The 15316-nt window shown below is 36.2% G+C and overlaps 1 protein-coding gene across 2 annotated transcripts; it reads right to left on the reverse strand.

Annotated features, from left to right (window-relative positions):
• Positions 1 to 210: 210 nt before the first annotated feature.
• On the reverse strand, positions 211 to 10780 carry LOC131940078 (E3 ubiquitin-protein ligase MYLIP). 2 transcript variants are annotated; one of them, XM_059298645.1, is made up of 3 exons: positions 10630 to 10780; positions 2177 to 2685; positions 211 to 1152 (listed from the first exon to the last, which is right to left on the reverse strand). In XM_059298645.1, exons 2-3 carry the CDS (start codon positions 2673 to 2675, stop codon positions 923 to 925), a joined length of 729 nt encoding a protein of 242 aa, XP_059154628.1. In that variant the 5' UTR covers positions 2676 to 2685; positions 10630 to 10780; the 3' UTR covers positions 211 to 922. The 2 variants fall into 2 exon arrangements, with proteins under 2 accessions (XP_059154628.1, XP_059154627.1); XM_059298644.1 differs by having other exon boundaries at positions 2177 to 2892.
• Between the last annotated feature and the right edge of the window lie 4536 nt (positions 10781 to 15316).

The raw sequence follows: 15316 nt of genomic DNA on the forward strand, positions 1-15316 counted from the left end.
CAAGCATTTTTAGTCGAAGCCTATACAGATCTATTATCAACTTTATTTAGAAAGAATTTTTGAAAAGCAGAAGATAAAACAAATATAAAAACATTTATTAACAAGCACTGAAAAAAAAATAACACAAATATAAAAACATTTATTAACAAGCACTGAAAAAAAAAACAAATATAAAAACATTTATTAACAAGCACTGAAATAAACAAAATAAAACAAAGTTGCTCTTTTTAATAAAAACTTTGGTCGCTCATGAGATCTCTTACATATTTTACGACATGTATATAAATACTGTTAACATCGATACATTGACTAGTGTTGTTTAGACGCACATGAAACAGTGTGCCAAAGCTGTTGCTAAAATAAACAGAAACAAATTAGACATGCTGATGATACATGTCCATCATTCCTTAAACACAATAAGATTTACATGTGTTTCTATAGAGAAGTGATGGGGGGGGGGGGAATTTAATTTGCCAAAATTGTAAAGTTTGTAGCTCAACTGCTTTTGAAAAAAAAATGTCTAGTACTAACATTATAATGGTGAGTTAATAGTCAGTTAGCGTTTACTGGTTAGATAACGTTGTGTAATGGTATGGGGGTGGTGGGCAAGGTCCGGGGGGGAGGTAGTGACCCCCGTTGAGAGATACCTGAAAAAAATATTGGTTGGGGGTGTAAAAATGTCTTGTTTTTGTATTATATATTAAGTGCACCGTCTTTACCTTGATTTATGTTGATTAACTTAAATTCAGTTTCAATAGCTTATTGTGTTAAAAAATTACATAATATATTGTATTTACTAGGTTTTTTAAACATGTGCTTTCTTTTTATCCATTTATTTTTTTAAATAATTATTAGTCGAAATAATCATCAACTTATTACACTAAACGATATGATCAATGGTGTACGACAACGTTCTTGTTGCTTAAGTAAAAAACGTCGTCACCGTGGCTAGGATCGGGCGACCACAGGCAGGACATAATGACAAAGTCTGTGAGCACTGACTGCAGGCGTACAGGTGCCCACAAGGCAGGAACAAGTCCCTCACCGGCTCACTCCTGCACACCTTACACATCAGCTGATGAGCGAGTTTTGTGTTTTCTTGCTGCAACAGTGTCAGCTTCAGGCTCTTAGGCCGTCTCGTCTCTTGTTTACCTTTACAGGGAAGATACAAGTAGCGTCAAGATATCGAAAGTTGTTTTAGGTTCTTGAATCAAACAGTGGCGGATTGAAGACATTTGGCCAGGCTGCAGCCAGACGGGGGGGGGTACAAGAAAGATAACGATAGTTATTACAATTTTTTTAAATATTAGCGTAAGATGTGTGCATACTAAGAGAAGAGTTTGTGCCAACAAGCATCTCGATGTCTTGGACTAGATTATGAATGTCTGTGAATTGTTTCGCGCTTCCACTAGAACTATTTCAGGGTTGGGAACCGCTGACGAAATACCTGGCTCTAAATACAAGCTACGTTAGCAAGCCCCGTTTTACTCTTACGGAAGACACTCATTTAAAAAAATCTAATTAAAACAGTCTTTTGTATGTATTATTCTCCGCGTTCTTTGAAAGAAACAATTGCATTAATTTGAATAGCCTTCTCTCGTATGGTGCAATAAAGAAAATTTATTCTAGAGCTGTTGTAAGGTCGTCATTGGTTACTGTCGTTCCGCTTGTGTGGTTCCTTTGATATAATGATAATTGAAATTTTGATGTATGGGTTCGGTACATTATTATTAATTATGGGCATAATGATACACTTCTTCCGTGGTAGTTTCATCTGCATTAATTAGGATCATGTTAATGTTTGATAGTTTAAACGCTTTATCCGAGGTGAATACAAATAATTCAATCAAACCAGCAAGCAGCTATGGCTAAAGGGTAGCAGAGTTTATATTTCTTGGTGAGGGTTTGCTGTTGATGCCCTCAAATCAAACGAGGGGGAAATGATTATTTTGGTGTCAGCCATTACCAAAGATGTGACTGGTGACTTGCGTTCAGCATCAACCACACCACCCTTGTTACACTACCCGGCTGTGTAAAAGATAAGCCTATTCTCCAGTGTACATGTTTCATTTAAATATCGTTTTGAGAACATATTGAAATAAATAATTATTTAATAAATTGTGCTTTGAGTATTAACAAAAACGTCAACAAACAAAAATAGACTACCTCTACTTACATGGCGTTTTGTTTGGTTTGTTTGGCTCTTGTTGACCAGTGTGATTGGGTGATTTCACGTTCGAGATTTTTCTGTTTTGTTTAAATTCTTTACTTTTTTCATCGAGCGAATGCTTTTTGTCTGAATACATTTCTGGATTTTTGGAAAGTCCTGCTCCTACTTTCTGTGAAAACTGCATTATAATGACGATACTATTGTCTGAGGTTCTATTAGGTTTGTGTAGTGACGGGAATCGTATCAAAATTGTGATACTTTTGATGGATATCTTACTCTCCTTTACTTCCCACTCTGTCTCAATGTCCTGAGAATCTCGCGCTATCTCGCACGTGTCTTCGTGAAACTGTCTAAGTCTAGGGTCCAGCATGCTTTTGTCGTATTTGAACGAAGTGATGTCTGATGTTTTACGGCAACTTTGACATTCAACAACACACCTCTCTCCAGTGTATCTAAACCCAAAATCTGCTAATTTTAGTATCGATATTGGACTGTTGTCCTCCATTTTAATTTTTCTGAAAGAGGCGAGAACCGACATCAGATCATAGTAGAACTCCTCAAACATTTTGCTGGGTTTTGTGTTTGAGTGTACCAGATAATAAAATCAATTCAGCTACGAAATTTTATTTTATCAAGACCCATAATTACTGCCTCACAGGGTTTTTTTTTTGTTTAAATTTTCTTCAGTAAATGACGTCCACTTCCACGTCCTATGTTTTTCTCTGTAAAAAGATTTTTAAAATGAAAAATAACTACAATCTGTAATCGTTTTTTATAATGTTAGTATGTCTACATTTTTTGCACTTTAAATGAAATTAAAATAAACCAGGAGTGATCTCCCCTAAACTTTCTCGAATATTCTTATATAAAATAACAAGGGATGGGAACTCGGGCTATAGACATGATTTTTAATCTATTTTAAATACTTAAAGTTTTAGAAATAGAATAAAATCTCGTAGACAAAATAATTGCACACCAAGTGAACGCCAAATAAAAAAGTGCATAATAGTGCGCAATATTATTAGTTCTTTAAAAATTTACATTAGTTTTTTGAGAAATCGGAAGTAGCGTAAATTACTACTTCCGGTCAACGGAAATTACTCAAAATTTAACAGAAGGTAGAGAAATAGATCTTTTACTTACATGTGAAATTTCATTTATCTATCTGAAATAGTACTCAAGTTATAGGTTTTTGAAAAATTTAAAGTAGAAAAAGTACCACTTCCGGTTATCGGAAATCGCTCAAAAGTTGATACGGATCTACGATTTTGATAAAATACTTATATATGAAATTTCATCAACCTAGCTCTAACGGTACTCAAGTTATCGTGTTTACACACGGACAGACAGACAGACACACAGACAGACACACAGACAGACACACAGACATACGGACAGAATTGCAAAGCCCAGTTTTTCAGACTGGATTACGCATAAAACCTCTTAATTTTGATAAATCTGGATTGATAATTTTTGCCCGATTAAAATAAGTCCTCTATACTTCGGATGTGATGAAGGACTGAGGTGTAATACGGTGAAAATGGTTAAAATTTCAATTGATTTTTGTGCACGATTACAATACTTTCTCTATACTTCGTATATACGAGAAAGTAAAAAAAAACAGCCAATCAACTATCAATAAATCTTTTAAATCTCAATGCTAGGCAGTATGCCTAGTATATGTATATAAATAATATTTTTTCGGTATTTAGCGCAATTTCCATTCTGGAGAATTGCGTTTATTAACTCGTCATTTCTGGGAATGGATGGATGAATGAATGTATGGATGTAAGCCCTGCTAGGGGGGGGGATACCTACAATCTACCCTTCTAGGCTTAACTAACTAATCTGTCCGGTCAGTGCAACCGTGGTAGAACCCACAGTGGTTAAACCCTAACCTTAGTCTAAATAATAAGCTACTAAATAAAACAAAAACTTTTAACAATTTAATAAAATTTATTGCATGGAACCAAAAGTTATAAAAAAAGAATAGATATAAACTGACACAAAACAGAACCAAACGAAACAAACTTTTTACATCAAACACAACATTACGTTTGACCATTTGCTGGTGTTGCGCCGACTTATGATGTCTAGGATGGTCCAGGCCCTGACACACAGAAACCTCCCTTCATCCATTCTCGACATCCAAAAGTCCACACCAAACAAAACACAACGTACAACCACTACGTACAATACATTACGTAGAGGACATTACGTACAAAACAATATATACAAGACAATTCATATATAACAAAACACCCAGCCAAGTTGCCCAAGCAACCTCACTCCACGCGTGAGGTGCGCCCACGCAGAAACCTGACCCGACCTACATCTCGCCGTGGGTCAAAAAGAGGGAGAAAATCGTCCGACCGGTTAATTTATACTGTCCGCTTCGGACGGAAGGGGACTCCGTGCCGTTCCCCATTGGACCACCATGCACTCCCAGATTCGCAACAAATATATTAATACAAAATAAATAATCCATTCACCCGCTCACATGGATGTATGTGTGTCCGCAGCTTTAAGTCGTATCTCCTCCTCAACGAAGCAATATCGAGGACTAGTTCCAAAAGCAATTATGTTAAGCAAGTTACGAGGATGAACATTGGCCAAAAAAATTCGGGTTTTTTTCATGGATTTCCTGGAAAAGCCAAAAAACCTCGAAAAAATGCAGTTTTTGGCCCATATCTCGGCAACCAGACCACTTAGCGACTTGAAACATGTACCAATCGATTCCTGCCATAATTTAGAACAATATTGCCGAAGAAAGTTTTCAAAAATATCCTTTCGTTCGGTCACAACATTTTTTTTAATAAATTAAAATTTGGACCGAATTAGTAGGCATTTTTATCCAACCACACCACACGCGTCATCACGTTCAATAGCTGCGCCATCACGTTCAATGGCTGCGACATCACGTTCGGTAGCTAGGCGCGCAATGGTTTTTACAAGCTTTTATTTAACTCACTTCCTCGTCGGTCTGTCTGTCTAGACGGAAACGCAGGAGTGAAAATTCGGACAGTTCTACTTGACCGATACGATTCACAGTTGGCACGTGGGTCAAGACATGAAGACAATGCAATCTGAAACTAAATTTGACTTAATCGGATGCCTAATTAATTTTATATGAATTAATAAAAATTTGGACCGAATTAGTAGGCATGTCTAGCCAACCACACCACACGCGTCATCACCTTCAATAGCTGCGCCATCACGTAATGGCTGCGTTCAAAAACCATTGCGCGCCTACTGAACGTGATGTTCAGTAGGCGCGCAATGGTTTTTAGTCATGTAACTCTATTGTAAATAAAACATGTAAAGTACTGAAAAAAAATTCATAAAAAACGTTTTAATAACAAGCTTTTATGTAATGATGCACTAAAAAGTAGAAAATAAATTATAGACTCTTATTTAAATAACTATAAAGAAAAGCGTGGGTGTCTTCCTTAACATTAGTAAAGGTATCCAATAGATACTAAAGTGACCCACGCTTTTCTTTATAGTTATTTAAATAAGAGTCTATAATTTATTTTCTACTTTTTAGTGCATCATTACATAAAAGCTTGTTATTAAAACGTTTTTTATGAATTTTTTTTAGTCATGTAACTCTATTGTAAATAAAACATGGAAAATACTGAAAAAAGAAATTTAATAAAAAACTTTTTAATAACTAACTAATGATTTTACTAACCCTGCTCTTGATTTACGCTACGACAGAGCTATTTTTAGATGGGAACAGGGCATTTCCCCCCTGTCAATTACCCCCCGGACATTTCCCCCCCCCCCCGACATTACCCCCCGGAGTAATTACCCCCCTGTCAATTACCCCCCAGTCAATTACCCCCCGCCCAGTAGGACATTACCCCCCCCCTCCGGACAGGGTTAGAGTTAGGGTTAGGGTTAGGGTTAGGGTTAGGGTTAGGGTTAGGGTTAGGGTTAGGGATAGGGATAGGGATAGGGATAGGGATAGGGATAGGGATAGGGATAGGGATAGGGATAGGGATAGGGATAGGGATAGGGATAGGGATAGGGATAGGGATAGGGATAGGGATAGGGATAGGGATAGGGATAGGGATAGGGATAGGGATAGGGATAGGGATAGGGATAGGGATAGGGATAGGGATAGGGATAGGGATAGGGATAGGGATAGGGATAGGGATAGGGATAGGGATAGGGATAGGGATAGGGATAGGGATAGGGATAGGGATAGGGATAGGGATAGGGATAGGGATAGGGATAGGGATAGGGATAGGGATAGGGATAGGGATAGGGATAGGGATAGGGATAGGGATAGGGATAGGGATAGGGATAGGGATAGGGATAGGGATAGGGATAGGGATAGGGATAGAGCTAGGTTTAGGTTTAGGGTTAGGGTTAGGGTTAGGGTTAGGGTTAGGGTTAGAGTTAGGGCTAGGGTTAGGGTTAGGGCTAGGGCTAGGGCTAGGGTTAGGGTTAGGGTTAGGGTTAGGGTTAGGGTTAGGGTTAGGGTTAGGGCTAGGGCTAGGGCTAGGGCTAGGGCTAGGGCTAGGGCTAGGGCTAGGGCTAGGGCTAGGGCTAGGGCTAGGGCTAGGGCTAGGGCTAGGGCTAGGGCTAGGGCTAGGGCTAGGGCTAGGGCTAGGGTTAGGGTTAGGGTTAGGGTTAGGGTTAGGGTTAGGGTTAGGGCTAGAGTTAGAGAGGGTTAGAGCTAGGGTTAGGGTTAAGTTTAAACCAATGACTAGCGTTGGTTTTGGTTTTGTGTAAAGTTTTAGGCTAAGGTGGATGTTTAGGTTTTGGTCTTTTTCTTAAGGTTTGGATTAAAGTAGTATATAGGTATAGAATTCCAGTTAGAGTTAGGATTCTAACTTGAGAGGGGGGGGGGGGGGGGGTAATTCCCCGGGGGGGGGTAATTGACAGGGGGGTAATTGCTCCGGGGGGTAAATACGGGGGGGGAAATGTCCGGGGGGTAATTTCCAGGGGGGTAATGTCCTGTAGCCTTTTTAGATAACATAAGGAAATTGCGCTAAAATAATCACTAGACTTTTTAATTAACTTGTTTTTGTTTATATCTACCTTCACTTAAAATAAACCGGGAGTGATCTCCCCTAAACTTTCTTGAATAGTATTATATTATGGTGGATGGCAACTCGGGATATAGACATCATTTTAAATCCATGTTTAATTACTTAAACTTTTAAAATAGAACAGAATCTCATAGAATAAAGAATTGCAAACCAGGTAAACGCCAAACAATATGTGTATGATAGTGTGGAATATTATTAGTACTTTATAAATTTACATGCGTTTTTTTTGTTTTTATTTTTTTTTTTTTTTGAGAAATCGGATATAGCGTAAAAAATCTACTCCCGGTCAAGGGAAATTACTCAAAATTTGATGATATAAGGCAAATAATTAGATCTTTTACTTACATGTGAAATTTCATTCATCTATCTGAAATGGTACTCAAGTTCTAGGCTTTTGAAAAATTGAAAGTAGAAAAAGTCCTACTTACGGATATCGGAAATCGCTGAAAAACTGAAACAGATCTAAAAATTTGATATATTACTTATATATGAAATTTTATCAACCTAACTGTAACGGTACTCAAGTTATTGTGTTCACAAACACACAGACACAGTCACGCACAGAGAGACAGACACACACACACACACACACACACACACACACACACACATACAGACATACGGACAAGATTGCAAAACTTTGTTTTTCTCACTCAGGGAGGTGTAAAAAGTCGAGATTTGCAAAAATCTCGATTTATTTACTTTCTCGTTTACGGAGTATAGAGAAAGTATTGTAATCGTGAAACTCGCTTCTAGATTAAAAACCTAGACCTATAAAATAATAAAATAATGGAGTTTTAATGCATTACTAGCCGTCCCGGCCAGGCCCTGCACTGGCATCTCTGAAAAACGTATCTGTAAAGGACCATAACTTGTGTGTTTAGTAATCAGCATTTACCCGGCATTGCCCACCCTAACCACAACCAACCAAAACACACACAAAAACGCAAACATATTACTAACACAAAACAAACACAAACGAAAACACAAAAACAAACGCAAAGACAAACCTAACCACAAACACAAAGAAAACACAAACGCAAACAAGAAAGCAAACGAAAACAAATCCAAGCGCAAACACAAACCCAACCACAACCAAACAAAACCAAAACACACCAAAATAAAACAACGCAAACATAACACAAACACAAATACAAACACAAACGAAAACACAAAAACAAACGCAAACACAAACACAACTACAAACTCAGAGAAAACACAAACGCAAAGAAAAAAGCAAACGAAAACACAAACGCAAAGAAAAAAAAGCAAACGAAAACAAACTCAAACCCAAATCCAAACGTAAACACAACCACAAACGCAAACCCAAACTCAAACACACAGAAAACACAAACGCAAAGATAAACTCAAAGTGTCCACAGTCTAGCCCGGGGCGCCAAATCGCACCATGACGACGTGCGGCGTAACCGCCTGATTCAACTTAGTAAACGACTATAGTACCCAACTTATTCTTAGTCTTTTGAACGCACTTACGCGAACGTACGGGAAGGCCCGGGGTGCCAAATAGCACCCTGTCGGGGTGCCGGAGGACGCCCGGACTTGATTCACTTAAAGACTATAGTAACCTTTCTTATCCATAGTCTATCGCACTATTTAAAACGAAATTATGCAACATCGCGCTCACATGATATCCCAGGGCGCCAAATCAAACCGTGCCGGGGCGCCGGTGGACGCGCGTGTTTAAATTTAGTGAACAAAATTATGATACTCCAAGCTTATCCGTAAATGGAAAGAAATAAAGATATAGGATTTGTAGGACCTGGCTTATTAACTGTTATTGATTTTTTAAAATTTAGTAAACAGTACGTTCAGTGTATAGAATAAATAAAAGGCAGTATTAAAAATACCAACGACATTGCACTTAATCAATCCCCGCTAATTATGTAATTATTATTTATTATACAAAGTAATAAAAAGTAAATTCTTTCTCCCCGATTTAATGGGTTATTTAAAATGGAAGTAATTGTGTTTTCCCAATCAAGGGACGTAATGAGAGCTAAATGAGAGCTAAAGGACAAAATGCAAATACATTTCAGACACAACTTTAGAAATTTTATAAACGTTGATATACTTTTTTTTAATTTTTATGTAATGTTTATAATTGAAAATTATTATTCTAAGTATGTAAAATGAATATTGTTTTTAATGACTTTCAATATTAATTTTTTAACTCAAAAATTTAGACCATGAACACTTTAATAATCTAACACTTGAATCCATGGAAGTATTTTTTTTTTTCGTTTTTTCTATATTTCTTTGTAATCCACGACAAACATTTTACAAACATACAAACATACAGAATTGAACTTGATATATTAGATTAGCTTTCGGTTATATCTTTAATGATATAACTGTTTCTATTTTGTAACTTTGGAACAGGTTAAATTAGGATGTAAATTAATTATCAAGATTTTAATTTACAGTTACGGAAAGTATGATAAATAATACAAATTTTGTGTTTTATAAGTTTGTATATAGAGTTATTTGGGGTAGGTTAGCACAAACCAGGGGAAATTTTCACAGGTTAGCGCTAGAATTTGCGCCGAGGGTAGGGTGTCATCCGAGACGCTCGCGGGTGGTGTATATAAACCAGCGGGTTAGCCTTAGAGGGGATGGAGAAACGACGGCCCTCGCCACTAATTTATGCAGCACACGTGTTTGGCGCTATAGTCTTTTAGATGCGCGCTATACACAGACAATTGCGGTCAAGAAAGATAGTCAAATAAAGATTTACACAAGACGACTTATTCTTCATCATTTTTTTATCGTCTGTAGCTGAAAGTGAGAGCAAGAAACAGTTACAGTATTTTTTTGGCGTTTGGTTTAATAATTTCTTTATTTATTATTCATAAGAGGTTATTATGATTCTGAATTTGATTAATTGAATCACGGGTTTAGTTTGTAAGTTTGTTTCCCAATCAAAAAATACAAATGGGTTACACCAATGCGACTCATACACAAGAGACGTGCTAGCGCCACTCTGCTAGTGTACTGTAATAATTAAAATCATTTTAGAGAAAAAAGATACGAATGTATCGTCATTTAAAATAATTAGAAGCGTTTAATAAATATTTAAAAGAAAAATGTGTCGCTGTTTGAAGTGTACGTTGTTCACCCAACCATAATGAAGAATAAATGAAGAATATGGAAAACTATACCGCACTGTTCCATATCACTCCACACCCCATATTACATAATGTAACAAAATTTCAACACAAAATTGTAAAACAATTTACGTATCAGTTATTATGTTACATAAATTTTATTTTATTTTACTAGTTTATGAAAAAGTGAAAAACGCAGACATGAAATAGACATACGTGTAGCCTACTTTAAAATATACATTAGATAGCCATTAATATAAATGTCCCTTACCCTAGTAGCTATCAGAATGTAAGAAATGTATGGGAGCCAAAGATGTTTCAGAACATTAATTTTCTAGACCTGCGTTAATACAGTATATGAATAAGTGAAAATATTCAACATCTAAAATTTTTAATGCAACAAAGCCATTTGATATTTTCTGAGAAATGAATAGGTAAATATCGATGTATTCTATTTTTAATGCTGACTTCATTGCGTCATGTTCGTCAAAATAGAACTGATGAATGTATTTAATGGAAATCTAGATCTATTTTTAAGCAATGCGAAGTTCCGGAATTAGCCGTTTAATGCTTTCAGTAGACAAAGATCGATCTGCCAAAAGATATACTGTTGTGTTATAGTTAGGTTATGTTGCCAGTAGCTATGTAGGTAACCGTCTGTGCTTGCTTCCGGTGTATGTATTGACGTTGTTGTAGCTCAAGAAGAGGTTGTCACGGACATTCTCAACAAGGAACTGAACCTCAAGACATCAGACACGTAGGCTACTGTAGAAATGATTTGTATAATTTTTATTTTATTTTTAGAAGTGTTTTTAGTGGGTTTTTCTCAGACAGTTTCGTCAAACTACATATCAAAATCCTATCTCATCCTGTCTAGGAAGTAAACACAGTGTTTAGAATTTACTCTCAAATGGAGGAGGATAAGTATAATCTCAACGGGATGTGAGATGGTCTAAAAGCGCTATGGGTATTTCCTCTATCGTTTGCCGAAATAAGCACCACCAGTTGATATATTCAAATTCTTCTAAGTTTAAGTTACTTTCGCCTAGACTTTTAATAGTGAGAACTGGTCTTCAGTGTTGACTGACCCGCCGATCTACAGAAAAAAAAATCCCGGTGAGCTCCAGTAATGGTGCTTGTGTTATAGGGCTTGTAAGTCTACAGTCTCGAAATCTACTAGCTGGCAAGTACGAGAACGAAAAGTTGTGACCTACTTACAAGCCCTATAGTCCTAGTCGTTGTTGTTGTTGTTGTTTTTTTTCATTTTTTTTTTACCATTCCTTCAAACCAAGGCGTAAAATTCAGGCTTTGATGGAGACAAAAATGCACACTTAAAATCCTGAAAATCTCAATCTGGGGTCGGGGACCCCTTTTTGAATATTCCCGGACAAAGCCAGTCCACCTCTGCTGGTCATCAGTTACATCACGACAACACAGGCAGTTTGAAATCTCAGCACATCCATTTCGGTATAACAGAGAGACCCCTCGAACAACTGTATACTAGAAATGTGTTATAAATGAAAAACTGACCGATAACAAAAAAAAATCTTAACTGGGTGTAGTTTGGTGTCAAAAGAGTTTATGGTGTTATCTTTGAGTTAAGATTGGTGATTTTTTAACGATCCATTGACTTTGGTTTGTTAGAAGCCGTCTATGAATGACGCCACGCTAGTTGGAGGAGAGATTTTGAACCGTGTGACGTCACTGACGAGGGGTAGGGAAGCGAGAAAGTGAAGTCTACCTTTAGCATTTAAAACAAAATTCTAAGCTGACTGTAAGAAGCTATTTAACATTTTTAAAGAGTTATTTTGTAAACTGAAAATCAATATGTAACTGATATCGCCATGATTTAGAAAATACTTTTCCGTGAAGTTAACAGGTGTTACATCTCCCAAACAAAAGCATTTTTATGGAGAAATTGAAACTGTTTAATACTTTTTATTTTAAATTACTGCTAATAAAAATGTAACCTCAAGTTTTGGCAACATTTCTATTCTAAACTTTTGTCGGACAAAAAAAATTATACCAGGTGTAACTATTTTGATTCATCATCAACATCATCGACTTGGTTGCACTATGATCAGCAAGTGTGAGAACTATTATAGACAAAGCAGAAGTTACACTTTTAGATCATAATGTGTATGGGTTTGTGGGTGGGTGGCTTTGTTTATAGTCGAATTTTATAGATAAAAAAGTCTGGAAGAAGAAAAACTGCTGATGTGGAATGGTTATCGCGTATGATTTCACAGCCGAGCGCCGAACTAGAGGAAGATGATAGTCGATTTTTTTAAAAATTATTTGTTTATAACCTTAATAAGGGAAATGATTCAATAGGAGAGTGCCAATCACCAAGATAAAGGGGCATAACCAGAAACTTCATTAAAACAATGTTTACAGTGGTAATTACAAGCATATTATTATAATTACAACAGCATATAAATGCACGAATGAAAGAAAAAATTATTTAAATAATTGGAACACATTTTATATAGGCCTATAATTTGTTATTCTTACATGAACAAATATTAACCAATGAACTCATAATTTTGCAAATAGCTTTCTAATTTAAGTATTTTTGCTCCTCTTCTTCGACATTCTTCTTTAAGTTGACGTTAATTCATATTCCCGAAGTTGACTTTCTCATCTTTCGTGTTATCGCATTAAGAAAATATAAACCGGGAGTGATCTCCCCTAAACTTTCTCGAATATTCTTATATAAAATAACAGGGGATGGGAACTCGGGCTATAGACATGATTTTTAATCCATTTTAAATACTTAAAGTTTTAAAAATAGAATAAAATCTCGTAGACAAATTAATTGCACACCAAGTGAATGCCAAATAAAAAAGCGCATAATAGTGTGCAATATTATTAGTACTTTTAAAATTTACATTAGTTTTTTGAGAAATCGGAAGTAGCGTAAAGTACTACTTCCAGTCAACGGAAATTACTAAAAATTTAACAGAAGGTAGAGAATTAGATCTTTTACTTACATGTGAAATTTCATTTATCTATCTGAAATAGTACTCAAGTTATAGGCTTTTGAAAAATTCAAAGTAGGAAAAGTACCACTTCCGGTTATCGGAAATCGCTCAAAAGTTGATACGGATCTACGATTTTGATAAAATACTTATATATGAAATTTCATCCACCTAGCTGTAACGGTACTCAAGTTATCGTGTTTACACACGGACAGACACACAGACACACACACACACACAGACATACGGACAAGATTGCAAAATTATGTTTTTCCGTATCAGGGAGGTGTAAAACGTCGAGATTTGTAAAAATCTCGATTTTTTTTTTTTTGCACGATTACAATACTTTCTCTATACTTCGTATATACGAGAAAGTAATAAAAGGACGCTTCACACGTCGCTAGGTTGCGAACCTAAATCTCTGTGGCGCCACCTACCGGCGCTGTCAGAGAAATACAGCCCATTGCCGGGACAAAAAGCCGTTATAATGTGATTAAATTTTAATTTTAAAGATTATTTTTAAATTTGGAACTACTTTTTAGCGCAATTTCCATTCTGGAGAATTGCGTTTATTAACTCGTCATTTCTGGGAATGGATGGATGAATGGATGAATGAATGAATGAATGAATGAATGAATGAATGAATGTATGGATGAATGTGTGTCCGGGCTTTAAGTCGTATCTCCTCCTCAACGAAGCAATATCGATGACTAGTTCCAAAAGCAATTATGTTAAGCAAGTTACGAGAATGAGCATAGGCCATACAAATTCCGGGTTTCTTTCATGTATTTCCAGGAAAAGCCAAAAAACCTCGAAAAAATGCAGTTTTTGGCCCATATCTCGGCAACCAGACCACTTAGCGACTTAAAACATGTACCAACCGATTCCTGCCATAATTTAGAACAATATTGCCGAAGAAAGTTTTCAAAAATATCCTCTCGTTCGGTCACAAATTTTAAAATTACATAAACACCTACAAACCGATCGTTCTTCTAGCTTGAACGTACCCCAGCATTATACGTCAGAGCTATTGTTAGATAACATAAGGAAATTGCGCATAAATGTCACTAGACTTTTTTAATTAACTTGTTTTATATTTACAGAGTTAAGTCACAATTGAAAATTTCTAATACTTTCAAATTTCACCACAATGCTGTTCTTTTATTACTATCTATGTTAGCTAGCATTTGACAAATTTTTGGGGAAAATATTGGGTCAATTTTTTTCAAATGTTTCCATCACGCATATAACTTTAAATTTTTTACATACTGTTTTATAGACGTGTGCTCATAATTATTGTTTTTAAACAACGTGTTGGTATAAAAACAATTTTGGCATTGTGAGGGTGATACTGCCCATTAATATTATTTTAGAAATTAATCATTTAAAAAGTATGAGGGGGTGTAGAGCATGAATAGGCAACAAATACTTGATAGCAAGTTTTGACGATACCTGAGCTCAACTGGTTGCACTGGTTATTTCTTTTTTCTTCAGTAAAATGCTGTTGACTAGAAAATCTCTTGAGTTTAATACTAACATCTATATACTATTATACAAATTACCATACTAAAACTGTCTTGATCTGGCTGTGATGAAACCAATTGTGATACTGGAACTTTCCAATCAATCCACAGAAAACTGTACACCTTGTTACACGTGATTATTGTGATTCCTTCCTTTTTAGTTCTACCTAAGTGAAACTTGTTATTACCTTATCCAATACTGCTGCAGTTGTTTTTACTTATAACTATTCATTACAATTATTAAAGATACATGATGTCCTAGTGGTAAAACAAATGTAAAAAAAAAAGTAAAGTTCCCTTTCCAAACCTGAAGCTCTATGGGGCAAGTGAAGTACAGTTCACCTTTTTCTGTGACCTCTGCATATGAAGGGATAGTGTGGTCAGCACTATGCCCAGCCGCCTTTACTTTCTCTAATGTGAGTTAGTACCCATCAGAGCTGGTTGGACTCAGGGA

This window comes from Physella acuta, unplaced genomic scaffold (genome assembly GCF_028476545.2).
Source record: "Physella acuta isolate Inbredline_101_S28 unplaced genomic scaffold, ASM2847654v3 ptg000308l, whole genome shotgun sequence".
NCBI lineage: Eukaryota > Metazoa > Mollusca > Gastropoda > Physidae > Physella > Physella acuta.